This window comes from Charadrius vociferus, unplaced genomic scaffold, assembly GCF_000708025.1.
Source record: "Charadrius vociferus isolate BGI_N301 unplaced genomic scaffold, ASM70802v2 scaffold151, whole genome shotgun sequence".
Taxonomy (NCBI): Eukaryota; Metazoa; Chordata; class Aves; order Charadriiformes; family Charadriidae; genus Charadrius; species Charadrius vociferus.
The window spans coordinates 1,169,626-1,194,767 of record NW_009646933.1 but is presented as its reverse complement, the minus strand read 5'-3'; the positions used below and the strand labels follow the sequence as shown (position 1 = coordinate 1,194,767).

The window sequence follows — 25,142 nt, the reverse complement described above, 5'->3', positions numbered from 1 at the left end:
GGGCAGAGGGTGAAAGATCCGGCTTGTATTTCAGCAGGTTGCTCACCAGCCTTCAGAAAGTGGAGTGCTATTCTCACAGTCCCCAATGTGCCACACAGTAGTGTGTATTATACTTCAGGTTCTTGGCTAGGGAACTACACATCCTGTTGCAAAACAAGAAAGCAGTGCTGAACCCTAAAACTGGCTTTTTTATTATCCAACATGGCTAGAGCAGAGACAGTAAAAAGTTATGTCTCTGTTGAAAGAAACCTGGATGTAAAGTCAATAAAAGAACTGACCATGAGGCAGAAGATTATTTGGATTGTGTGCTGCTCGTATTTGTTCATTAGCATAAAGGCAACACTTTGACTATGCACATAACAGCTGTTCTCCACTTCATTGCATGGTCTTCAACATCTGCAGTCCTCAGATTCCCTCCTGCATGTGCAGGAGGAAAGTGGTCTGGGTGCAGAGTCCTGAGTGCAGGATGCACGTTGGGAAAAATTAGGGGAAGATAGGAAAGAAATCCAGAAAAACATAAATTCATTTACAAAAAGCTTCCCTTGTTTTTTGTCATTCATGACTGTGCATTTTTTTCCTGCTCTCATGAGTTTTGTTGAAGACATATGCACAGTCAACTGTGCTTGAATACAATTTTTAACATGCACTTCAAAGAGAGGATTCCTTAGAAAAGAGTGAGTTCTGACTTTGTCCAAATTCCGTATTGAAATTTCTGGGTGATTTAAGCAAAGGAAGAACTTAACTTGGGCCCCAACTGTTTTATACCTGCTCCGTAAAACACTGTTATTTTTACATATACAGAGGTGTCTTTTTATTTGATGCCATGACACAGGTCTAAGACACACCTGTCAGTGCACCTTCTGAGAAGTAAGGCTTGTAGGAAGAAGTGTTATCTTTCTTAGACCAACAATTAGAGCTAGGGGGAAAAAAAAAACCAACAAGCAAACTTGTATGCATATAGACTTATTTTCAGAAATATTTTTCTTTCTTCCAGCTGGTCTAATACCTCTGCCAAGCCTTGTTTTGCTGAAATCTTTAGGCTCTCACTGTGACAGTGAAGGTCCTGCTGGCTTCAGCAGCATTAGAGGCTGCTGACCCCAAGTTTCCAGAGTTTTGTAATGCCACAGATCTTGCCACCACTGTTCAAAGCAAAACTTCTCCATCCTCTCAACATCCTCTGACACATTTGGTGCTTGGTACCTCTCTAAATCAAGTGATTTAGTTGCCAATTCAATTTTTTTTTTTTTTTTGCCTTTCTTCACCTAATTATCACCACATGGTGATAAAAAAATCCCATACTTTTTTCCATTGGTCCATGTGACAGGGAGTTAGTTGCCACAAACCTGTTTCTCTTGGAAAGTCTGAAGGCAGCTGTGCGTTTCTCAGAGGTGTGTGTGGGACAAAACCAAATGAAGCATTGCACTGTGTGTAAGTCAAAAGCTACACAGACCAGTGGGAAACCAGTAGAGCCCAATGTAAATCCAATTAAAATTATTACTCTCAGCCTTTTTTCCTCCCTTCTTTTCTTCCTAACTGAATTCCTGATTCCTTCAGGTATTGTGTACAACGTTGCTGTAGTGACAGGAGACATCAGAGGAGCTGGCACAAACTCCAAGATCCACGTAATTCTCCATGGCTCCAAAGGCTTAAAGAACAGTGGGAAGATTTTCTTGGAAGGAGGTGAATTTGAGCGTGCCAGGACAGACCTCTTCAATGTGGAGATAGCTGCTCTTCTCAGCCCTCTCAGCAGAGTCACCATTGGGCATGATAATTGCGGCGTCAGTTCTGGCTGGTTTTGTGAGAAGGTGAGACTAAGTTGTTTGTCTGTAAGTGGCTCTCAGACTGTTTCCTATTCATAACCTGACCCCAACAACCAAATATGGTTTAAAAAAAAAAAAAAAAGAAAAAATCTGCTTTTGTTTGGATGACAATATCCCCGGTTTAACAAGTCAATATTATACATAATGCATGGTAGTAGCTGATTGCCTCAGAGGCACATTAGATGCATAAGTCAATCACTCGCTAATTAGGTTGATTGCCCCTTTGCCTTCACAAAGATAGAGATTTTTTTTTTTTTTTAACTCAGCGCCAAAAGCACCTTCAGATGTTCACCCAAGGGGCCGGACAGAAATGCAGTCTTGGATTGTGCTACACATTTCAAAGTTATCATCTACACTCGGACTTTCCTCAAGTTTTTAGACGCTGCTTTGGAGCTCAGAAAAAAAACAAAAAGTGGCTGATCACTGCTATTACTGGGAGGTAGTGGAGCAATATGTGATGTGAGATTGTGTACAAGATCAGCAGGACCTAAAGGGAGGGTGGAGAGGGAGGCAGCTGCCTACCCTGAAGCTGGGAGGAAACACAGTTTTCCTGGAAAGCAAAATCAGCATAAGCTGTCTTCGAAGGTTTTTTGTGTCTTCTGTTTCTTGCAAAACCCTACTGTGCACTGGTGTGGTGCAGGACACGTGGGCTGCACCAAAAGCATCAGGGCCAGCAGGTCGAGGGAGATGATTCTGCCCCTCTGCTGCACTCTGGGGAGACCCCCCTGCATGCCCGCCTCCAGCTTGGGGGCCACCAACGTAAGGAGGACATAGGCCTGTTGGAGCAAGTCCAGAGGAGGCCACAAAGACAATCTGAGGGCTGGAGCCCCTCTGCTGGGAGAACAGGCTGAGAGAGTTGGGGTTGTTCAGCCTGGAGAAGAGAAGGCTCTGGGGAGACCTTGTAGCCCCTTCCAGTACCTAAAGGGGGCTTAGAAGAAAGATGGGGACAAACTTTTTAGCAGGGCCTGATGTGATAGGACAAGGGGTGATGGTTTTAAAGAAAAGAAGGGAGATTCAAACTAGATATATGGAAGAATTTTTTTATGCTGAGGGTAGTGAGACACTGGCCCAGGTTGCCCAGAGAGGTGGGAGATGGCCCATCTCTGGAAACATTCCAGGTCAGGTTGGATGGGGCTCTGAGCAACCCGATCTAGTTGAAGATGTCCCTGCTCACGGCAGGGAGGTTGGACTAGGTGGCCGTTAAAGTTCCCTTCCAACTCAAACTGTTCTAGTGTTCTATGATTCGATGTGCTGCACACTGACATGGCACTGATTCCTGCAGCCACACTGTCTGTTACCATTCCCTTACCCTGGTGGTGTTTTACCTCTTCTTGGTTGACCCATTTTGATGTACTTCTGGAAGAGTGGGAATAACAGGACAGAAGGGTCCTAGGAATACTCCAAATTCAGAATCATATAACCGGTCCAGTTCGTGTTGGTCCAGAATATCTGATTTTGAGAGCAGGATCAAGATCGCCAGCTCTGTTTTTTGATTCAGTTACTTAAGTTTTCAGTATCAACGTCCTGTGGGCTTCCAGTAACAGAATATTCAAACTCACCTCCCCTCTCTCTTTTCCTAGGTGGTGGTTTACTGCCCATTCACTGGTATTGAGCAAACCTTCCCGTGTGGGAAATGGCTGGATGAAGATGAAGGAGATGGTCTCATAGAGCGGGAGCTCTATGAAATGGTTTCCCTGCGCCAGAGAAGACTGAAAAGTAGGTACAAGTGCCCAGGAGCCTCCTGTGACCCCTGCTACGTGACAGCCCCCTGAGTGTCTAGAATCATAGAATGGTTTGGGCTGGAAGGGACCTTAAAGATCACCTGGTTCCAACCCCCCGACCATGGACAGGGACACCTCCCACCAGTCCAGGTTGCTCAAAGCCCCATCCAACCTGGTCTTGAACACCTCTGGGGATGGGGCATGGTCAGGTAGAGGCTCAAGCGAATTGAGTCCTGCTTGAGTTTCATCTTTGAACATACTAGTTTGAGGAGTTTAAACTGAAACTTTTAAAATCTTTTGAAGAATTGCACTCATTTTCTTAAGGGAATGAATTGGATCTGGCAGCCTTCATAGGTTCACTGGCCTTAGGGCTGCCTTAGCCACCATCTTTCTTTTGCAGACAAGCCAGGCTATGTTTCTTATCACTACAGAAGCAAAGCTTTCCTGTTCCAGATGGAAACAAAACCTAAATAAAATAAGATGACAAACCTGGAAGAAAGCAGGAAGAAAAACCAAACTCTTCCCACTAGCTTAAACTTTTTTATTCTTGGCCTTAAAGAAAAAACAGCTCTTAGTCCTCCCCCATTGCCAAATGTGCCTCCAGAGGCACACCAGCGCTGCATTTGAAGCCTCTTCTTTAGAGAGAGGCAATGGCAGATGTTTTCTGGGAGGTGACGGTCCGTGCCATGCAGGGCAGTGTACCAGTGTGTTCATCCATCCACCTGTGGCTCCATCACCTGCCCTCGCTGGCTGGTCTTGCACTAAGCCAAATGGATCGCTGCTGTCTCACCCGCGCCAGTGTGCATGTGCAAGCAGAACGTTTTAATCAGGATAATAGGTACAGTTTAATCTGAATGCTTCGGGGGGGCTCCCGCTTAAACAGCGGTTCATTTAAATAAGGTTTATCTAAATGTTAGTCCGTGTTATAACCACATTGCACCTCTGACTCGGTTCATTTAACTAAAGCATCTGCAACCTTTAACCCTCTATTATCAGCTCTGATTGTTATTGACAGGCTAATTCCCCTGCTGCCGCAGTGCAGGAGATAGACAGAGAGCATTAGCCTTGAGAAATCTGTGACCTTTAGCTGCCAGATTATAGAAGCGTAAGACTCGGAGTTAGAAAAGACCTATTATGTCATCTCGCCTATCTCCCCGTGCATGCAGGACTGTCCCTTTCTGTAGAGCTGATCAAAGCTTGGTTCAACCTTGCTTTGGGTATCCATGGTGAAACGGCTCCCTGCGCAGCGTTTGCAAGCTGTTCCCGCAGTGGATCGCAGCTCGACGTGCAGCTTGTATTTATTCTTGGTCTCTTCTTTAGTTCCCCCTGCCCTTTATCTTGAATGCTATCCTGGGAAGTGATGTGTCAGGTCTAGCCATCCCCGGCGTTTGTGCCCCAGGGAATATGTACTCTGGCTCCGATAATTTCCAAACCGCCTGCATCCCTTGATGCGAAGGGATAGGAAACAGGTGAATGCACCCAGAGAGTCCTGGGAGGATTGATGATGGGTATTTGGGAAAATGCCTGGTCTCCTCCGGCAGCTGCAGACCTCGCTCACCCATGTTTCTCCCTGTGTGGTTTCTCCCCGACAGCCCTCCATCAGCATTTAATCCTAGTACAAGTTCTCTTTTTCCCCCCTCCCTGCATGCGTCACTCCTCCTTTCCTTCAGCAAGAGGTCAGGGAGGCCAAACCAGACGGACGAGAGGAGTCTCTGGTGTCTGAATCGCCCTTGCTCTTTTCCCCAGGGAGAGCAGGCTGCTGTATCACGCGCCATACGCAAATTTGCCTAAGCTTAATTTCCGCTCAGATAAAACTTGCTGGTGCTTTTCAGAAGGGAGTGGCCATCAACATTTTGCATATTATTAAAATAAGGGCAAAACTTTTTCTAGAAGAGAGTTCCCCCTCATTTTTTGAGTGGCTGTCGTCTCTTTTTTACAGTCAAATCCTGAGCAGATCAGTAAAAATCTAATTTATATGCATGTCATCATATTTTTATATTTCATTCTGGGCTCTGAAGGTCGAGCCGTACTCATGTGGGCTCAGGCATACCGAAAGGGTTAGCAATTCTTTCATTAGGATTTGTTAATAATTCAGCTGATGTCTGAGTCCAGGAAAGAAACCCGTTCCCTCTCCTGCAGGTGCTGCAAGGCCTGCAGAAGTGAAACACGTTATTATCAATAAAGAATGCAGATGAGGGGCTCTTTAGAGGAAATAATGTCACTTTTATATGCGCAACCATCCACTGGAATGAAAACCGCTGTAAAGTTGCTGCAGGTGGACTGCTCTTGCAGATAAAATGTTAGGTGAAGACTTAAGAGATAGAAAATCTGTAGCTTTGCCACGATCTTTGGGCATGAAACTTAGAGAAACACAAGTGCTAACTGAAGTTGGGTGGGATTTAGGCATTTAAATAGTTTAAAACACTTCTGCAAAACTTCTTTACATGGCTCTGAGCACGTTTGCCCCACACGATGCAGCCTGGCTAGAGATACCTGAATGGGCTCCGAGCCAGCCTGTCCTGCAAAAGGCTTATCTGGGGTAACTGGGGTAATTCCAGCCTCGGGAAGGCTCATTAGCTCAGGATGAAGTAATAAGAGGCTGTATCCATACTCCCTGTTACAAGCACAGATCATCTGGAGCAAATTTTAGGAGCTACCTGGAGCTGCATTGCTCACACACGTGACTGGAGACTCTTTTGCATTGACAAAAACACAGCTGATAGTATTTCCCTGGTCTTAAAATAGTCTTCAAAGATAGAGCTGTAGGTGTTGGAGAAGTATACTGAAACTACAGAGATGGAGGACATCCCTGGATTACCCTGTTAGTAATGTATGACATAGGAGAATGTGGTTCGCCTGGAAAGCGATGATCTATGTTTTTTTCTCATTTTATTTCAAATGAAAACACAGAATTATACTTCCAGGCTATCTCATTCCTTTATGTCATGTAGCAGCTCATCATGTTTGTGCAGAAAAGGACAAAATGTCCCGGTCTTCTTTCATACCATCCTGCTCCCTGTACCACCCAGGGGAAAAAACGAGAATCGTGGTTTTTTACCAGGACACCTTTAAAACTCTACTTTTAAACCAAAATGTCTTGAACCTTTCTTTGTAGAAAGTCCCTGGTCTCTGTGGATCTGGACAAGTGACATTAAGAATGCAGGGACAGATGCCACCATCTTCTTCCAGATTTATGGAGACAAGGGGAAGTCAGATGAGATGAAGCTGGACAACAATTCAGATAACTTTGAAACTGGACAGACTGACAAGTTCATGGTATGACTCTTGTTCAAGTGGTAAACTTGTCTTGGTACTACTTTCCAGGGCAGTAGCTTCAACCCTGCACAGAAAATCATCAGTGTGAGATCCTTACCTTAGTAGATCCTTCTGAAGTGGTGTGAAGTCATTCAGTTTGGTGGTGATGCAAATGATTTCCCCGCCTATGAATATGGCTTGTCTTCACCAAACAGGGCTTAGGCTGGTGTTCCTGGGTGCTCAGGTGGTGATGACTTCAAGACATAGCGGTACAAAGTATCACAACTCTTCTATGGCTCCTGAAACAGATCATCTTCCTCTCAGGCACAGCCCCACTCACATCGTAGACTGCTCCACTCATTTAGACCATGCCTCTCTATAACTAATAATTTATGTATTTTTTTCCACCAGTCCCTAAGTGGTCATTAGCTGTTTATAGAAGAATTAACAGTGGTGTTTCCTCTCCTTGGTGATCTGGTCTTCAGCCTCTGTAGATGTGAGCCTCTGTGAATGTTTGGGGCTGAGCTCAACTGCATGTTGAGCTTGGAGGCTGGGGAGGGTCTTCTTGTGTTTAGGAACAAATGTGTTTAAAAGTTAACTGGGGACAGGTCACAGAAAAGTCAAGAAGCAACAGATTTTATTGCAGAGCTGTAGTCAAAACATTTGTCCCCTTTGCACCAGCAGCTGTAGATGTCTTCTGGAGGAATCGTGGCTATGCTTTGCAGACCCTGTTTGAGAAAGTGCTGAAGCTTGAGAACTGGCCTTATTTCTTACTGGGAGGAGTGGCTTCTAGGAGCTCTCACAATCAAAAGTATATGAATTCAACTTATATGTTCACCTCTCCTGAAAAGAGAGGCATCATGCTATCTTTGCATAGTGGGGTTTATTGCTTTTAAAGAACACAATTATTTTTTTTGCTTTAGTTTTTGACTCCTCTCTGATTTGTCTCTCAAAAGACGTTTAGGGGTGTCCTTTGTGTGCATGCTTTGCTGACTTACAGAAGTGGCTAATGCACTTTTTTCCCCCTCTATAGATTGAGCTCCCTGATCTGGGCACATTTTATAAGCTTCGGATATGGCATGAGAAAAGAAATCCCTTTGCTGGCTGGCATCTGAATAAGGTGAGGGGACGGCAAGGGAGTGTAGACCTGAAAAGCCAGATTGTTAACGCAGAGGTCTGCACCGCCAGCCCTGGGTCACGGCGTTCCCCAGCTGGCAGCTGAGTTTGATGTGCAGTGGTCAGAGGTGCCGCCCTTTGTGGATGGTGGTGGCCAAGGGGTGGAAATGGAAATCCTCCATGAGAATGGGATGTGAAAAGAGCTCATCGTAACGTTTGCAAAAATATGTGCAGAGAGAAGGATTCATTGCATGGGTTTTTTTGAAGAAGTTCCTTCTCCTCCCCATCCCTCTCAGTTTAGCCAAGGTATGCGTGGGAAACGGGACCAATGGGAAATGGCAGCTCCCAACAGCCTAGACTGATGGTGAAAATCACATTTCCTCATCCTTCCAGCATCAGACCACTGTAGTCCCCCCTCACTGCTGCCAGGGGGGATTTCCCTTGCTCTTCAGAAAGCTTCCTACTACCAGACATCATTACTGTACAGACAGGCAAACCCACTCCTTCTATGGCTTATTTAGGCTGGTCATAACAAAAACCTGATTATGGTAGAGACCTGCTGTACAGCAGAGCACAACCTGCCCCGACATGCTGACAGCCCCATCGCAGGAGGTGGGGAGTCTCCATTTGCACACTGGAGGAGCCCGTGGAGGCTGTGCAGAAGAGAGCAGCACTGTGCTGTTTGGGAAATGAAAATGGTGATCTGCTTGACCTTCTGTCACATGTCCTTTGTTCCACCAGCAATGACTACTGTGCTGTCAGCCCTCGCCTGGGTCTGTAAAGCAGCAAGTTCACCTCTAAGCTTCAGCCATACGTCTCCTGCAGAGCTTGGAAGAGGTTCTCTGCACTTAACACAACATACACTTTGCTCTGCAGCCATAAATAACTGTGATGATAAATCACAATTTACCGCTTAGAGATTTTTCTTGCATGCCTCTAATGTGCTTTGACAGATGCTGCTCTCCTGTTTTGTCGGGGAGCTGCGAAAGCATACACAGCCAAACACCTCTCCAGTGGGGAGAGGGCATCAAGTACTGCGGTGTTTGCCGTATGGTTGGAGAAGGCGTCTGGCTGTGGTCTTTATCAAAAGGAAAGTGCTGGTAAGACTTTAGGCCACTGCAATCCTCTCTATTAGTTTGTTCACAGACGATGAGCAAGAATGCATAGACCTTCCATAGCTATACGTTTCCCTCTTAACCACCATAACCCCCTCCCTGGGTTATCTTCTTTTCCTGCCCAAAAATTGTGTTCAGGGAGGACGAGAGGGATCTGACAGGGTATCCAGGATGCACTTTGGGCCATACTGTCTAAGAAAACCTGGTGAAGATGCATAAAAGCAATCTGCCTGTATACAGCCAGTCTGAGGTTTTCTGGGTGCATCAGGCATACTGCACATGAAGTCCATCACCTGTGCATCCATTTTAGCATCTAGGAAATTAGATGAAGCCTTAATGATGCTTTCTTCCAGTCCTCACACATTTCATGCCAGGCTTGCTTCATGTCGGAGCAGGCTTCCATTTTCTATTACAAGAACGTGACAACAGCCATACTGGTCAGGCCAAGAGTCCATCTAGCCAAACATCATCTCTTCTGTGCCACATAAGTGCATAATCAGAGAACAGTAAGAAAAGGACAAGTATTTATGATACTTCCCCTAACATTTTTCCAGTTTTCCACTATTTCCCATTGAAGACTTACTTCCTGAACAGATCTACAAAATACAGAGCATTTAGAAGGTTTCTCTTCCATTTATTTGTTTAAAGGTTCCAGTCTCCCCATGAACATTTAAACTTTTAGCAACCGTAATAGCTTTTGGCAAGGATTTTACAGGTTGATGGTGTCCTTTTGTTTGCTTTGAACTTCGCTCTACAAACATCATTTGAGGCCCTGTATTTCTTGTAGCAGAAGAGTGAATAGTTGAACCCCTTCTGCCTTCTCCATGCCACCTGTGATTCGGTAGACCTTCATCATACCCTCCCTTCAGCCACTTCGCCAGCCATCTGCAGAGCTTATTTGCTCATTACTCCTTTGGAAGTCACTGCAGATCTTTGATCATGCTTGCTGCCATTTTCTGGGTGTTTTCTCAATGTGCTGATTTTGATTTTGAGCTGCGAGAACCAGCAGTGCAAGTGCCATCCACGATTTGCTCTCTGGATATATAGAGCGGCATATGAGGGAAATTACTAAGAGCCCTGGTATCTATCAAAACATTCAAAACACCATGGAGCAACTGGAGAAAGGAGGGATGAAAAGCCATCAGCTATGACAGACTTTGCTCCATGCATCACTGTGGTGCAGGAGTCGGAATGATGATCTCGTTATTAATGCGTGCTATTTCTCTGCTGCTACCTACTCTTGCTTCCCAGGCAAAAAACCTGTCAGGAGCTTGTTGTTCTTTTTGTCTTTAAGCCTGTGAACTCACGCAGTGTTTTGGTTTAATGAAGGTAACTCTGCTGAAAACGCTGACAAAAGAAAAATACTCATTCAACTGCGGCCGCTGGCTAGATATAAATGAAGACGACAATGAGATCGTGCGGGAGCTCCCTGCGGAGGGATCTCTAGTGACTGAAGTCATGCCAGGTGAGAGCCATGGGCTCTGTGCAGGGGCTCGCTTAGGACCTGAATAGAAAGAAACCCTCTTTGTGTAAGGGATGCACAGGCAGACCGATGCAATTCAATTAGCTTCTCTTTCTGGCACTTTCTCTCTGCAGCATTTTCTGTGTGCATCATTAGCTGCATGAAGCCTCAGAAATCCCAGGCTCTTATTCTGAGCAGATTTCTCTGTGGTGGGAAACGGGAGAGATCTGGCCACAGCACAATTGTTTCCAGAGCTGTATTTTTGATTTTTTTTTTTTTTTCAAACTTGTATTTTTTCCAGTCTCCCTTAAAATGTGAAATGCCAGGTTTGAAGGGACATTCATGGAAAGCAAGTTTAGCTGAAATGCAATCTAAAATTTAACAATAATTTTTGGGCTTTAAAGTTTTATTTAATGATATGCACATTTATGCAGCTAAATGTATAAGTGTATAGGAAGTTGCACAGAACAGTTGTGCAAGAGCATAGGCACCTTTCAGTATGTGTGAGCAATCCAAACTATTGGATTAACTATGCTTGAACTGGCAATTTAATTAAGGAAAGCTGCAGAACTTTGCGTTGGATTCCTGAAGTGGTCACTTCTGTCTTGACCTTGTCTTGCAAGAATTAAATGTACTTGGAGGGAGTATTTTGGAGAGCAGAATATCTCAAGGTGGCCACTGGGATTTCTCTAATTTCCACCAAAGCACTCAATGGGACTCCACACTGTGTAGACCACGAGTGCCCTGTTTTGTGAAATTTCTGATGAACTCGGTGATCTGCATGCAGCTGAGCAGTTCCTCAGAAGATGAAGAGTAATTGTAATTGCAGATGTTATTAAAATATAAATAAACTTAGTTTTGAAATGTATTTTTAATCAACTGTGCTTGTCCTGCCCCATAAAGCCAACATGAAGAGCCAGTTCCTCAGGTCCCTGAGTGCTCGGCCCTTTTTAAGTCTTTTTGTCTGCCTGCCATGCCCCTGGATGCTGAAAATGATGTTTTCCCCAAACACGTTGTTACAAGGTCCCCTGTCACCAGAACCCTCTCGGGAAGGCACGAGGGGAGATAGGAGTGCTGGGGCCCCAAGGAGGCTATGCACTCCAATTCATGAGGTTTTACCTGAAGGGGACGGCATCTTTGTGTCCTTCTTTGGAGGGGGTTTATGGGTTTTCTTAACCTTCTTTTCTTAAGCCTTCCTGTTTTGGCTTTTTTTCTTTTCCTAGTGATAACATGGAAGTGTAAAAGTCAATACATCAGCAGAAGTATCAACTGGAAGTATGAACGGTTAAAATTAATTGCAAGTCTGTGGAAAATGCAGTAAATTTAAATGGCACTTAATCGCGTTGCTAAAAATGTTTCGTTAATTTATGTCTCCACAGTGATAAAATACCAGGTGACAGTTTGCACTGGGATGGTAAGTGGGAGCGGCACAGATGCCAACGTCTTTGTCTGCCTCATAGGCGACCAGGGAGACACAGGAGACTGCGTTCTCTACAACTGCATCAACACCATCAATAAATTTGAGAAAGGCAACGTAAGTTCACACAGCAGCTCCTTAAGATGGGTTTTAAAGTGTGTGATGGTTTGTAGATTTTTTTCTTTTTTTGAGATGTGTATTTGTAAACTTGGCTGATTTCCTTGCCAGTTTGGGCTAGGGCAGTAGGGAGAAATAAAAGATGTCCACAGAGCACTGTAAGAGGTTGCAGTTGGAGGGAGATTTAGCTCAGGGTCACTGTGCTCTTGCTTGACATTGGTCTGTTCATAAAAAAGTTTCCTGGTTTGCTCCCCAGCTAAGTACTGACTGTTGAAATTGCATCTTCAGATTTGGGGAAGGCTTCTAGGAAATCTGTCCATCTTCCAAGAACAAGAGGGAGCCTTTTGCCCTCCATCTAATATGGCAAAAATTTGGCTTCCGGCTTACGTGTTTGCCCTGCTGTGGTTCCAGTTAGTTAGTTACTCATTAATTTATATCAGCCGTTAATACATAAGATTAACATCAGGCTTAATGAATTAGACTTCATTGACTTAGACTGACTCAATGAGGTTTTGATACTTTAAATCCCCAATTCAGCAGTTTTGACTATGTAAGTAACACTTGTTCATGTGTGTAAGCCCATCATTAACAATTAAAACAGTGGTAATATATTTAGTTGTCTGTGGGAGACCTAGGTTGGTCCGAGAGATCAAAATACATGTTTAACTCTGACCCTGAACAGATACCCGTGTACCCTTGAAGAGACAGGAGAATCCTGAGAAGATCTGAGCAAACAAGATAAGGGGTAGCAAACATCCTGGCTTTTCCCAGAGCATGAACAGCGCGTGATCAACAATTGTATTGGCTGAATGGCGTGTGATGTGAGAGTGGATTGGGCAAAAGTAGAATGTTAGAATATATGCACAGATAAGCAACCAGGTAAAAGGATATAAAAGAGCACTGCTTGTAAAATAAAATGTACGATTGCTGTAACTGGATATTCAGTGTCGTGTCCATCTCTACAATGACAGTTGTCTTTATTTTAAAGGTCAGTTTGGAGTCCTGAATGATGGAAAAATTATGATTGTTTTAATAAACTTAAATATTTAAGTAAATATTGCTTTGCCACCATGCTTTCTGGGAGCTAGCTGGATATATGCTACCACCATATGTGCTTCACTGGCTTTTGGGAGATGTGACCGAACAAATCACAGTGTTTGGTTAGCTTTCTCTCACCTAGAGAGGCATCTCAGCAAGATGGTATCCACAGCAGTCATGTCTGTCTGTTGGGCTATATGCTTCAGACGTGCTGTGTGTTTACACACAGTATTTACCATACACGTGTGCGTGGCTGCACGTGTACCATAGATACTTGTCTGGCCTGATTCCCAGAGGAGTAACTCGCTCTTATAATACATCTCTCTTCCTTCAGCCATCGGGGACTGCTGCTCCCAGTATGCTCTTGGGTAACAGAGCTCTGGTCCTGAGGGGCCATCACTTAGGCTAATCTGTAGGTTGATGATTTGAAAGTCACCAAAGAGGAAGAAAGAAAAAAAAAAAAAAGACATAAAATTCCTGTCTCTTGTGGGGGTATTTAGCTACTTGGTTAGGTTCACACCAACCTCTGAACACAACTCATGGAGCATCTGGAAATACCCCTGTGCAGCCATGCCTGATGTTTGCATGCCAGGAGATGGCTGCGGTTAAATTGTGCTCAGTTGTTCATGTCTGAATTTAACATGGAGTAATGTCTTTGAACTGTACCTCTAACTACCTCTGTGAATGTGGTCTGAAGTGACCTGCCTCGGGTTTCCCAGAAAGCTGATATCTGAGCAGGGGTTTGAACTTGGATTTCCTGCCTCTCTGTATGAACTTCTTAACAATCAAATTACTTTTCTTTTTACAGTTGTGGAAGGCATGCAATGATATGGGAGATTTAAAAAGCTGGCAGATCATATATTTGTAAATCTAATGTTATACATCTAGCACAAATATTCAAGCTTTCATTCTTTGGTAAATTAATTCATACTTTCTCCTTCATCTTGTGAAGAATTATCTTGCAGCATGCTGATGATGTTGGTTTGGTTGCAATAATAAATTTGGTTGGTTGGTTTGTTTTTAGGGAGAAATATTGCCTTACTTTTTTTCTTTTCCTTCTTAAAGGCTGATGAATTCTTCATTGAAGCAGTAACGCTGAAGCAGGTGAGGAGGGTGAGGATAGGGCATGATGGCAAAGGAGGAAGCAGTGGCTGGTACCTTGCCAAAGTGATAAGGAAGAAGGACAGCCAGAAACCGAGGCTGTGGAATTCCCCTACTACAGGTACTGGAAACAATGCTTGCAAATTATGCCTCAATCTATGCATTTGCCAGATTTTGAAGAGCCTAGCTATTGTTCCAAGATTGGAATTTTCTAAGCACAGCTTAATCCTTTTTATTTATTTATTCATTCGTTTATTTTTGCTAAGCCTGAAAGCAAAGAGTGTGGATTGGGAGGTTTAAGATATGGTTAACTCCCCTTACCAAACAAATAGCAATCTGAATTGTGAACTTCCCAGCAATTAGCTCAGTAATACAGTAGCTCCATCACCTGCCCTCGCTGGCTGGTCTTGCACTAAGCCAAATGGATCGCTGCTGTCTCACCCGCGCCAGTGTGCATGTGCAAGCAGAACGTTTTAATCAGGATAATAGGTACAGTTTAATCTGAATGCTTCGGGGGGGCTCCCGCTTAAACAGCGGTTCATTTAAATAAGGTTTATCTAAATGTTAGTCCGTGTTATAACCACATTGCACCTCTGACTCGGTTCATTTAACTAAAGCATCTGCAACCTTTAACCCTCTATTATCAGCTCTGATTGTTATTGACAGGCTAATTCCCCTGCTGCCGCAGTGCAGGAGATAGACAGAGAGCATTAGCCTTGAGAAATCTGTGACCTTTAGCTGCCAGATTATAGAAGCGTAAGACTCGGAGTTAGAAAAGACCTATTATGTCATCTCGCCTATCTCCCCGTGCATGCAGGACTGTCCCTTTCTGTAGAGCTGATCAAAGCTTGGTTCAACCTTGCTTTGGGTATCCATGGTGAAACGGCTCCCTGCGCAGCGTTTGCAAGCTGTTCCCGCAGTGGATCGCAGCTCGACGTGCAGCTTGTATTTATTCTTGGTCTCTTCTTTAGTTCCCCCTGCCCTTTATCTTGAATGCTATCCTGGGAAGTGATGTGTCAGGTCTAGCCATCCCCGGCGTTTGTGCCCCAGGGAATATGTACTCTGGCTCCGATAATTTCCAAACCGCCTGCATCCCTTGATGCGAAGGGATAGGAAACAGGTGAATGCACCCAGAGAGTCCTGGGAGGATTGATGATGGGTATTTGGGAAAATGCCTGGTCTCCTCCGGCAGCTGCAGACCTCGCTCACCCATGTTTCTCCCTGTGTGGTTTCTCCCCGACAGCCCTCCATCAGCATTTAATCCTAGTACAAGTTCTCTTTTTCCCCCCTCCCTGCATGCGTCACTCCTCCTTTCCTTCAGCAAGAGGTCAGGGAGGCCAAACCAGACGGACGAGAGGAGTCTCTGGTGTCTGAATCGCCCTTGCTCTTTTCCCCAGGGAGAGCAGGCTGCTGTATCACGCGCCATACGCAAATTTGCCTAAGCTTAATTTCCGCTCAGATAAAACTTGCTGGTGCTTTTCAGAAGGGAGTGGCCATCAACATTTTGCATATTATTAAAATAAGGGCAAAACTTTTTCTAGAAGAGAGTTCCCCCTCATTTTTTGAGTGGCTGTCGTCTCTTTTTTACAGTCAAATCCTGAGCAGATCAGTAAAAATCTAATTTATATGCATGTCATCATATTTTTATATTTCATTCTGGGCTCTGAAGGTCGAGCCGTACTCATGTGGGCTCAGGCATACCGAAAGGGTTAGCAATTCTTTCATTAGGATTTGTTAATAATTCAGCTGATGTCTGAGTCCAGGAAAGAAACCCGTTCCCTCTCCTGCAGGTGCTGCAAGGCCTGCAGAAGTGAAACACGTTATTATCAATAAAGAATGCAGATGAGGGGCTCTTTAGAGGAAATAATGTCACTTTTATATGCGCAACCATCCACTGGAATGAAAACCGCTGTAAAGTTGCTGCAGGTGGACTGCTCTTGCAGATAAAATGTTAGGTGAAGACTTAAGAGATAGAAAATCTGTAGCTTTGCCACGATCTTTGGGCATGAAACTTAGAGAAACACAAGTGCTAACTGAAGTTGGGTGGGATTTAGGCATTTAAATAGTTTAAAACACTTCTGCAAAACTTCTTTACATGGCTCTGAGCACGTTTGCCCCACACGATGCAGCCTGGCTAGAGATACCTGAATGGGCTCCGAGCCAGCCTGTCCTGCAAAAGGCTTATCTGGGGTAACTGGGGTAATTCCAGCCTCGGGAAGGCTCATTAGCTCAGGATGAAGTAATAAGAGGCTGTATCCATACTCCCTGTTACAAGCACAGATCATCTGGAGCAAATTTTAGGAGCTACCTGGAGCTGCATTGCTCACACACGTGACTGGAGACTCTTTTGCATTGACAAAAACACAGCTGATAGTATTTCCCTGGTCTTAAAATAGTCTTCAAAGATAGAGCTGTAGGTGTTGGAGAAGTATACTGAAACTACAGAGATGGAGGACATCCCTGGATTACCCTGTTAGTAATGTATGACATAGGAGAATGTGGTTCGCCTGGAAAGCGATGATCTATGTTTTTTTCTCATTTTATTTCAAATGAAAACACAGAATTATACTTCCAGGCTATCTCATTCCTTTATGTCATGTAGCAGCTCATCATGTTTGTGCAGAAAAGGACAAAATGTCCCGGTCTTCTTTCATACCATCCTGCTCCCTGTACCACCCAGGGGAAAAAACGAGAATCGTGGTTTTTTACCAGGACACCTTTAAAACTCTACTTTTAAACCAAAATGTCTTGAACCTTTCTTTGTAGAAAGTCCCTGGTCTCTGTGGATCTGGACAAGTGACATTAAGAATGCAGGGACAGATGCCACCATCTTCTTCCAGATTTATGGAGACAAGGGGAAGTCAGATGAGATGAAGCTGGACAACAATTCAGATAACTTTGAAACTGGACAGACTGACAAGTTCATGGTATGACTCTTGTTCAAGTGGTAAACTTGTCTTGGTACTACTTTCCAGGGCAGTAGCTTCAACCCTGCACAGAAAATCATCAGTGTGAGATCCTTACCTTAGTAGATCCTTCTGAAGTGGTGTGAAGTCATTCAGTTTGGTGGTGATGCAAATGATTTCCCCGCCTATGAATATGGCTTGTCTTCACCAAACAGGGCTTAGGCTGGTGTTCCTGGGTGCTCAGGTGGTGATGACTTCAAGACATAGCGGTACAAAGTATCACAACTCTTCTATGGCTCCTGAAACAGATCATCTTCCTCTCAGGCACAGCCCCACTCACATCGTAGACTGCTCCACTCATTTAGACCATGCCTCTCTATAACTAATAATTTATGTATTTTTTTCCACCAGTCCCTAAGTGGTCATTAGCTGTTTATAGAAGAATTAACAGTGGTGTTTCCTCTCCTTGGTGATCTGGTCTTCAGCCTCTGTAGATGTGAGCCTCTGTGAATGTTTGGGGCTGAGCTCAACTGCATGTTGAGCTTGGAGGCTGGGGAGGGTCTTCTTGTGTTTAGGAACAAATGTGTTTAAAAGTTAACTGGGGACAGGTCACAGAAAAGTCAAGAAGCAACAGATTTTATTGCAGAGCTGTAGTCAAAACATTTGTCCCCTTTGCACCAGCAGCTGTAGATGTCTTCTGGAGGAATCGTGGCTATGCTTTGCAGACCCTGTTTGAGAAAGTGCTGAAGCTTGAGAACTGGCCTTATTTCTTACTGGGAGGAGTGGCTTCTAGGAGCTCTCACAATCAAAAGTATATGAATTCAACTTATATGTTCACCTCTCCTGAAAAGAGAGGCATCATGCTATCTTTGCATAGTGGGGTTTATTGCTTTTAAAGAACACAATTATTTTTTTTGCTTTAGTTTTTGACTCCTCTCTGATTTGTCTCTCAAAAGACGTTTAGGGGTGTCCTTTGTGTGCATGCTTTGCTGACTTACAGAAGTGGCTAATGCACTTTTTTCCCCCTCTATAGATTGAGCTCCCTGATCTGGGCACATTTTATAAGCTTCGGATATGGCATGAGAAAAGAAATCCCTTTGCTGGCTGGCATCTGAATAAGGTGAGGGGACGGCAAGGGAGTGTAGACCTGAAAAGCCAGATTGTTAACGCAGAGGTCTGCACCGCCAGCCCTGGGTCACGGCGTTCCCCAGCTGGCAGCTGAGTTTGATGTGCAGTGGTCAGAGGTGCCGCCCTTTGTGGATGGTGGTGGCCAAGGGGTGGAAATGGAAATCCTCCATGAGAATGGGATGTGAAAAGAGCTCATCGTAACGTTTGCAAAAATATGTGCAGAGAGAAGGATTCATTGCATGGGTTTTTTTGAAGAAGTTCCTTCTCCTCCCCATCCCTCTCAGTTTAGCCAAGGTATGCGTGGGAAACGGGACCAATGGGAAATGGCAGCTCCCAACAGCCTAGACTGATGGTGAAAATCACATTTCCTCATCCTTCCAGCATCAGACCACTGTAGTCCCCCCTCACTGCTGCCAGGGGGGATTTCCCTTGCTCTTCAGAAAGCTTCCTACTACCAGACATCATTACTGTACAGACAGGCAAACCCACTCCTTCTATGGCTTATTTAGGCTGGTCATAACAAAAACCTGATTATGGTAGAGACCTGCTGTACAGCAGAGCACAACCTGCCCCGACATGCTGACAGCCCCATCGCAGGAGGTGGGGAGTCTCCATTTGCACACTGGAGGAGCCCGTGGAGGCTGTGCAGAAGAGAGCAGCACTGTGCTGTTTGGGAAATGAAAATGGTGATCTGCTTGACCTTCTGTCACATGTCCTTTGTTCCACCAGCAATGACTACTGTGCTGTCAGCCCTCGCCTGGGTCTGTAAAGCAGCAAGTTCACCTCTAAGCTTCAGCCATACGTCTCCTGCAGAGCTTGGAAGAGGTTCTCTGCACTTAACACAACATACACTTTGCTCTGCAGCCATAAATAACTGTGATGATAAATCACAATTTACCGCTTAGAGATTTTTCTTGCATGCCTCTAATGTGCTTTGACAGATGCTGCTCTCCTGTTTTGTCGGGGAGCTGCGAAAGCATACACAGCCAAACACCTCTCCAGTGGGGAGAGGGCATCAAGTACTGCGGTGTTTGCCGTATGGTTGGAGAAGGCGTCTGGCTGTGGTCTTTATCAAAAGGAAAGTGCTGGTAAGACTTTAGGCCACTGCAATCCTCTCTATTAGTTTGTTCACAGACGATGAGCAAGAATGCATAGACCTTCCATAGCTATACGTTTCCCTCTTAACCACCATAACCCCCTCCCTGGGTTATCTTCTTTTCCTGCCCAAAAATTGTGTTCAGGGAGGACGAGAGGGATCTGACAGGGTATCCAGGATGCACTTTGGGCCATACTGTCTAAGAAAACCTGGTGAAGATGCATAAAAGCAATCTGCCTGTATACAGCCAGTCTGAGGTTTTCTGGGTGCATCAGGCATACTGCACATGAAGTCCATCACCTGTGCATCCATTTTAGCATCTAGGAAATTAGATGAAGCCTTAATGATGCTTTCTTCCAGTCCTCACACATTTCATGCCAGGCTTGCTTCATGTCGGAGCAGGCTTCCATTTTCTATTACAAGAACGTGACAACAGCCATACTGGTCAGGCCAAGAGTCCATCTAGCCAAACATCATCTCTTCTGTGCCACATAAGTGCATAATCAGAGAACAGTAAGAAAAGGACAAGTATTTATGATACTTCCCCTAACATTTTTCCAGTTTTCCACTATTTCCCATTGAAGACTTACTTCCTGAACAGATCTACAAAATACAGAGCATTTAGAAGGTTTCTCTTCCATTTATTTGTTTAAAGGTTCCAGTCTCCCCATGAACATTTAAACTTTTAGCAACCGTAATAGCTTTTGGCAAGGATTTTACAGGTTGATGGTGTCCTTTTGTTTGCTTTGAACTTCGCTCTACAAACATCATTTGAGGCCCTGTATTTCTTGTAGCAGAAGAGTGAATAGTTGAACCCCTTCTGCCTTCTCCATGCCACCTGTGATTCGGTAGACCTTCATCATACCCTCCCTTCAGCCACTTCGCCAGCCATCTGCAGAGCTTATTTGCTCATTACTCCTTTGGAAGTCACTGCAGATCTTTGATCATGCTTGCTGCCATTTTCTGGGTGTTTTCTCAATGTGCTGATTTTGATTTTGATTCCACTATTTCCCATTGAAGACTTACTTCCTGAACAGATCTACAAAATACAGAGCATTTAGAAGGTTTCTCTTCCATTTATTTGTTTAAAGGTTCCAGTCTCCCCATGAACATTTAAACTTTTAGCAACCGTAATAGCTTTTGGCAAGGATTTTACAGGTTGATGGTGTCCTTTTGTTTGCTTTGAACTTCGCTCTACAAACATCATTTGAGGCCCTGTATTTCTTGTAGCAGAAGAGTGAATAGTTGAACCCCTTCTGCCTTCTCCATGCCACCTGTGATTCGGTAGACCTTCATCATACCCTCCCTTCAGCCACTTCGCCAGCCATCTGCAGAGCTTATTTGCTCATTACTCCTTTGGAAGTCACTGCAGATCTTTGATCATGCTTGCTGCCATTTTCTGGGTGTTTTCTCAATGTGCTGATTTTGATTTTGATTTTGAGCTGCGAGAACCAGCAGTGCAAGTGCCATCCACGATTTGCTCTCTGGATATATAGAGCGGCATATGAGGGAAATTACTAAGAGCCCTGGTATCTATCAAAACATTCAAAACACCATGGAGCAACTGGAGAAAGGAGGGATGAAAAGCCATCAGCTATGACAGACTTTGCTCCATGCATCACTGTGGTGCAGGAGTCGGAATGATGATCTCGTTATTAATGCGTGCTATTTCTCTGCTGCTACCTACTCTTGCTTCCCAGGCAAAAAACCTGTCAGGAGCTTGTTGTTCTTTTTGTCTTTAAGCCTGTGAACTCACGCAGTGTTTTGGTTTAATGAAGGTAACGCTGCTGAAAACGCTGACAAAAGAAAAATACTCATTCAACTGCGGCCGCTGGCTAGATATAAATGAAGACGACAATGAGATCGTGCGGGAGCTCCCTGCGGAGGGATCTCTAGTGACTGAAGTCATGCCAGGTGAGAGCCATGGGCTCTGTGCAGGGGCTCGCTTAGGACCTGAATAGAAAGAAACCCTCTTTGTGTAAGGGATGCACAGGCAGACCGATGCAATTCAATTAGCTTCTCTTTCTGGCACTTTCTCTCTGCAGCATTTTCTGTGTGCATCATTAGCTGCATGAAGCCTCAGAAATCCCAGGCTCTTATTCTGAGCAGATTTCTCTGTGGTGGGAAACGGGAGAGATCTGGCCACAGCACAATTGTTTCCAGAGCTGTATTTTTGATTTTTTTTTTTTTTTCAAACTTGTATTTTTACCAGTTTCCCTTAAAATATGAAATGCCAGGTTTGAAGAAATGTTCATGGAAAGCAAGCTTAGCTGAAATGCAATCTAAAATTTAACGATGATTTGGGGGCTTTAAAGTTTTATTTAATTGTATGTACATTTATGCAGCTATATGTATAAACGTATAGAAAGTTGCACAGAACAGTTGTGCAAGAGCTTAGACACCTTTAGGTATGTGTGAGCAATCCAAACTATTGGGTTAACTATGCTTGAAATAGCAATTTAATTAAGGAAAGCCGCAGAACTTTGCAGTGGTTTCCTGAAGTGGTCACTTCTGTCTTCACCTCGTATCACAAGAATTAAATATACTTGGAGGGAGAATTTTGGAGAGCAGAATATTTCAAGGTGGCCATTGGGATTTCTCTGATTTCCACCAAAGCACTCAGTGGGGTTCCACACTCTGTAGACCACGAGTGCTCTGTTTTGTGAAGTTTCTGATGAACTCGGTGATCTGCATGCAGCTGAGCAGTTCCTCAGAAGAGGAAGAGTAATTGTAATTGCAGATGTTATTAAAGTGTAAGTAAACCTGGTTTTGAAATGTATTTTTAATCAACTGTGGAGAGGGCTGCTTGAGTTCCAATGCAGGCACTTTCCTGTGAGGAGCAGTTGTGCTGAGCAGAGGTGAGACACGGCACCCACGTGCTGGGCTTGCAGGCAGGTTTGGGAAGGAGGGTGGGAGCATTGCTTCTTGTCCCTTCCTGATGCTGGAGAAAAAGGTCTCTCTTTCTTGAAGGTTGGTCTGTGGGCTGGTTCTTTGCTGTGAAATTTCTTCTGGAAGTCCTTCATTCAGTGGAATGGGAGGGCAGAGATGAGGGCGGAGTCGGAGGAGGAAGGTGGCAGCTCAAAATCCATCAAGCAAAATCCTAAACAAAGATCTCAAAGGTGACAAGGAGGCAAGGCACAATCCAACCTCCTGCACTATGAGTGTCCCAAGGAGATGGGACCAACTGGGCTTGTCCTGCCAACATGAGGAGCCAACATGAGGAGCTTGTTCCTCAGGTCCCTGAGCGTTCAGCCCTTTTTAACTCTGTCTGCCTGTCATGCCCCCAGAAGCTGAAAATGATGTTTCCCCCAAACACGCTGCTACAAGGTCCCCTGTCACCAGAACCTGTCACCAGAAGGCAGGAGGGGAGGTATGAGGGCTGGGGCCTGAGGAGGCTATGCACTCCAATTCATGAGGTTTTACCTGAAGGGGATGGCATCTTTGTGTCTGTCTTTGGAGGGGTTTTATGGGTTTTCTTAATCTTCTCTTCTTAAGCCCTCCTGTTTTGGCTTTTTTTCTTTTACACATAGAAGTGTAAAAGTCAATACATCAGCAGAGGTACCAACTGGAAGTATGAACACTTAAAATTAATTGCAAGTCTCTGGAAAATGCAGTAAATTTAAACGGCAATTAATTGTGCTGCTGAAATTGGTTTATTAATTTATGTCTCCACAGTGATAAAGTACCGGGTGACAGTTTGCACTGGGACGGTAAGTGGGAGCGGCACAGATGCCAATGTCTTTGTCTGCCTCATTGGTGACCAGGGAGACACGGGAGACCGCATTCTCTACAACTGCATCAACACCGTCAATAAATTTGAGAAAGGCAATGTAAGTTCACACAGCAGCTCCTTAAGATGGGTTTTAAAGCGTGTGATGGTTTGTAGATGGGTAAGAGCAGTAGGGAGAAATAAGTCATGTCCACAGAGCACTGTAAGAGGTTGCAGCTGGAGGGAGATTTAGCTCAGGGTCAGCGTGCTCTTGTTTGACATCAGTCTGTTCATAAAAGAGTCCCCTGGTTCGCTCCCCAGCTAAGTACTGACTGTTGAAATTGTGTCTTCAGATTGGGGAAGGCTTCCAGGAAATCCATCCATGTTCCAAGAACAAGGGGGAGCCTTTCCCCCTCCATGTAATATGGCAAAAAATTTGGCTTCTGGGGCAATGGAAGAAAAAGCATCCTATTCAATGTAAAAATCAGAACCGAAAGCCTAATATGTTTCCTTTACATTGCCTCCAGTCTCCCCTCAACCGCTCTGCACTCAGTTTTTGTGTCTCATTTTCCATATGTTTTTGTATGCCCATGTCCTGAATGAGGGGACATGGAAATGGCCTGAAATGAAGACAGAGCTTGTTCCCTGGAAAGCTGGAGATAACGAAGAGGTCAAACTTTAGTTAAAGCCCCTGCAGCATTAACAAGCAAATAGTGTGCTGATCTGATCTATGGGGTCAACCTACTTAATATGTATTCAATTTTAAGGCACATAAAAGCACAGGCCTGTAAAAGGACAGCATTTGTCATTTGGCGAAGTCTAGTTTTGTCAAAACGGCAGCAAAACGAGTCATGTTTTGGTAGCGGTTTGAAGACTGTTTCAATGCAGTTCCAAAGAAAGATGCTTGGTTCACAGAAGATACATATATTTTAAACACAGATTATGACTATTTTATTTTTACTTCCCAAAATAATGAGTTATAGGGTAACTTGCATGAAGGGGGAGAGGGGAGGGGAGAAAGGAAAAATAATTTTGGAAATCAATTCATGTGATTAATAGTATCCAGATGATATAAACCAAACTGGAACCTGTTAATGGAAAACTGCTCTCTGGGCATGAGGAGCTGAAAGCTGGTGAATTAATTGGAATCTGTTTAAGGTTTGATCCTGACAAACTTAGACCTCATATATTTGAGACTGAATGAGTATATCTACAGTGATTAACTCAGATACCCTGTTAAAAAGAAATGTGGCTATGTCAGTGCGGTCTCTAATCTACAGCCACTTAAACCAATAGTACCTTGATTGCCAATTTAACTTGAAAAGTTTGCTTGCAGATGCAAACTAACAGCCTGTATAGAAGGTAAAATTTAAAGATGCTCTAAATTAGGTGTTTGCCCTGCTGCGGTTCCAGTTAGTTACTTACTCATTAATTTATATCAGCTGTTAATACCTAAGATGAACATCAGGCCTTATGAACTAGACTTCATTGACTTAGACTGACTCAGTGAGATTTTGATACCTGAAATCCCCACTTCAGCAGTTTTGACTACGCAAGTAACACTTGTTCATGTGTGTAAGCCCATCATTAACACTTAAAACAGTGGTAATATGTTCAGGTGTCTTTATTTCAAAGGTCAGTTTGGGGTCCTGAATGATGGAAAAATTATGATTGTTTTAGTAACTTTAAATAGTTAAGTTAATACTGCCTTGCCAACACGCCTTCTGGGAGCTAGATGGATATATGCTACCACCATATGTGCTTCATGGGCTCTTGGGAGATGAGGAATGAACGAATCGCAGTGTTTGGTTAGCCTTCTCTCACCTAGAGAGGCATCTCAGCCGAATGGTAACCACAGCAGTCACGTCTGTCTGTTGGGATATATGCTCCACACGTGCTGTGTGTTTACACACAGTATTTACCATACACGTGTGTGTGTGTCTACATGTACCATAGATGCTTGCCTGGTCTGATTCCCAGAGGAGTTACTCACCCTTTTAATACATCTCTCTTCCTTCAGCCATTGGGAGATGCTGTTCCCGGCACGCTTTTGGGTAACAGAGGTCCTGAGGGGCCACCACTCGGGCTAATATGTGGGTTGGTGATTTGAGCCCTTTTCCAGGGAAACAAAAAAAAAAAAA

The 25,142-nt window shown here is 44.2% G+C and overlaps 1 protein-coding gene across 1 annotated transcript in view; it reads left to right on the top strand.

Moving 5' to 3' along the window:
- LOXHD1 (lipoxygenase homology domains 1) overlaps positions 1–25,142 on the top strand; it is a 161,632-nt gene that overhangs the window by 28,688 nt on the left and 107,802 nt on the right. Inside the window, exons 7-12 of the mRNA XM_009894748.1 lie at positions 1,555–1,805; positions 3,401–3,536; positions 6,657–6,817; positions 7,830–7,916; positions 10,357–10,492; positions 22,968–23,122. Coding sequence (XP_009893050.1) covers positions 1,555–1,805; positions 3,401–3,536; positions 6,657–6,817; positions 7,830–7,916; positions 10,357–10,492; positions 22,968–23,122 — 926 coding nt within the window. The remainder of the gene's footprint in view (positions 1–1,554; positions 1,806–3,400; positions 3,537–6,656; positions 6,818–7,829; positions 7,917–10,356; positions 10,493–22,967; positions 23,123–25,142) is intronic.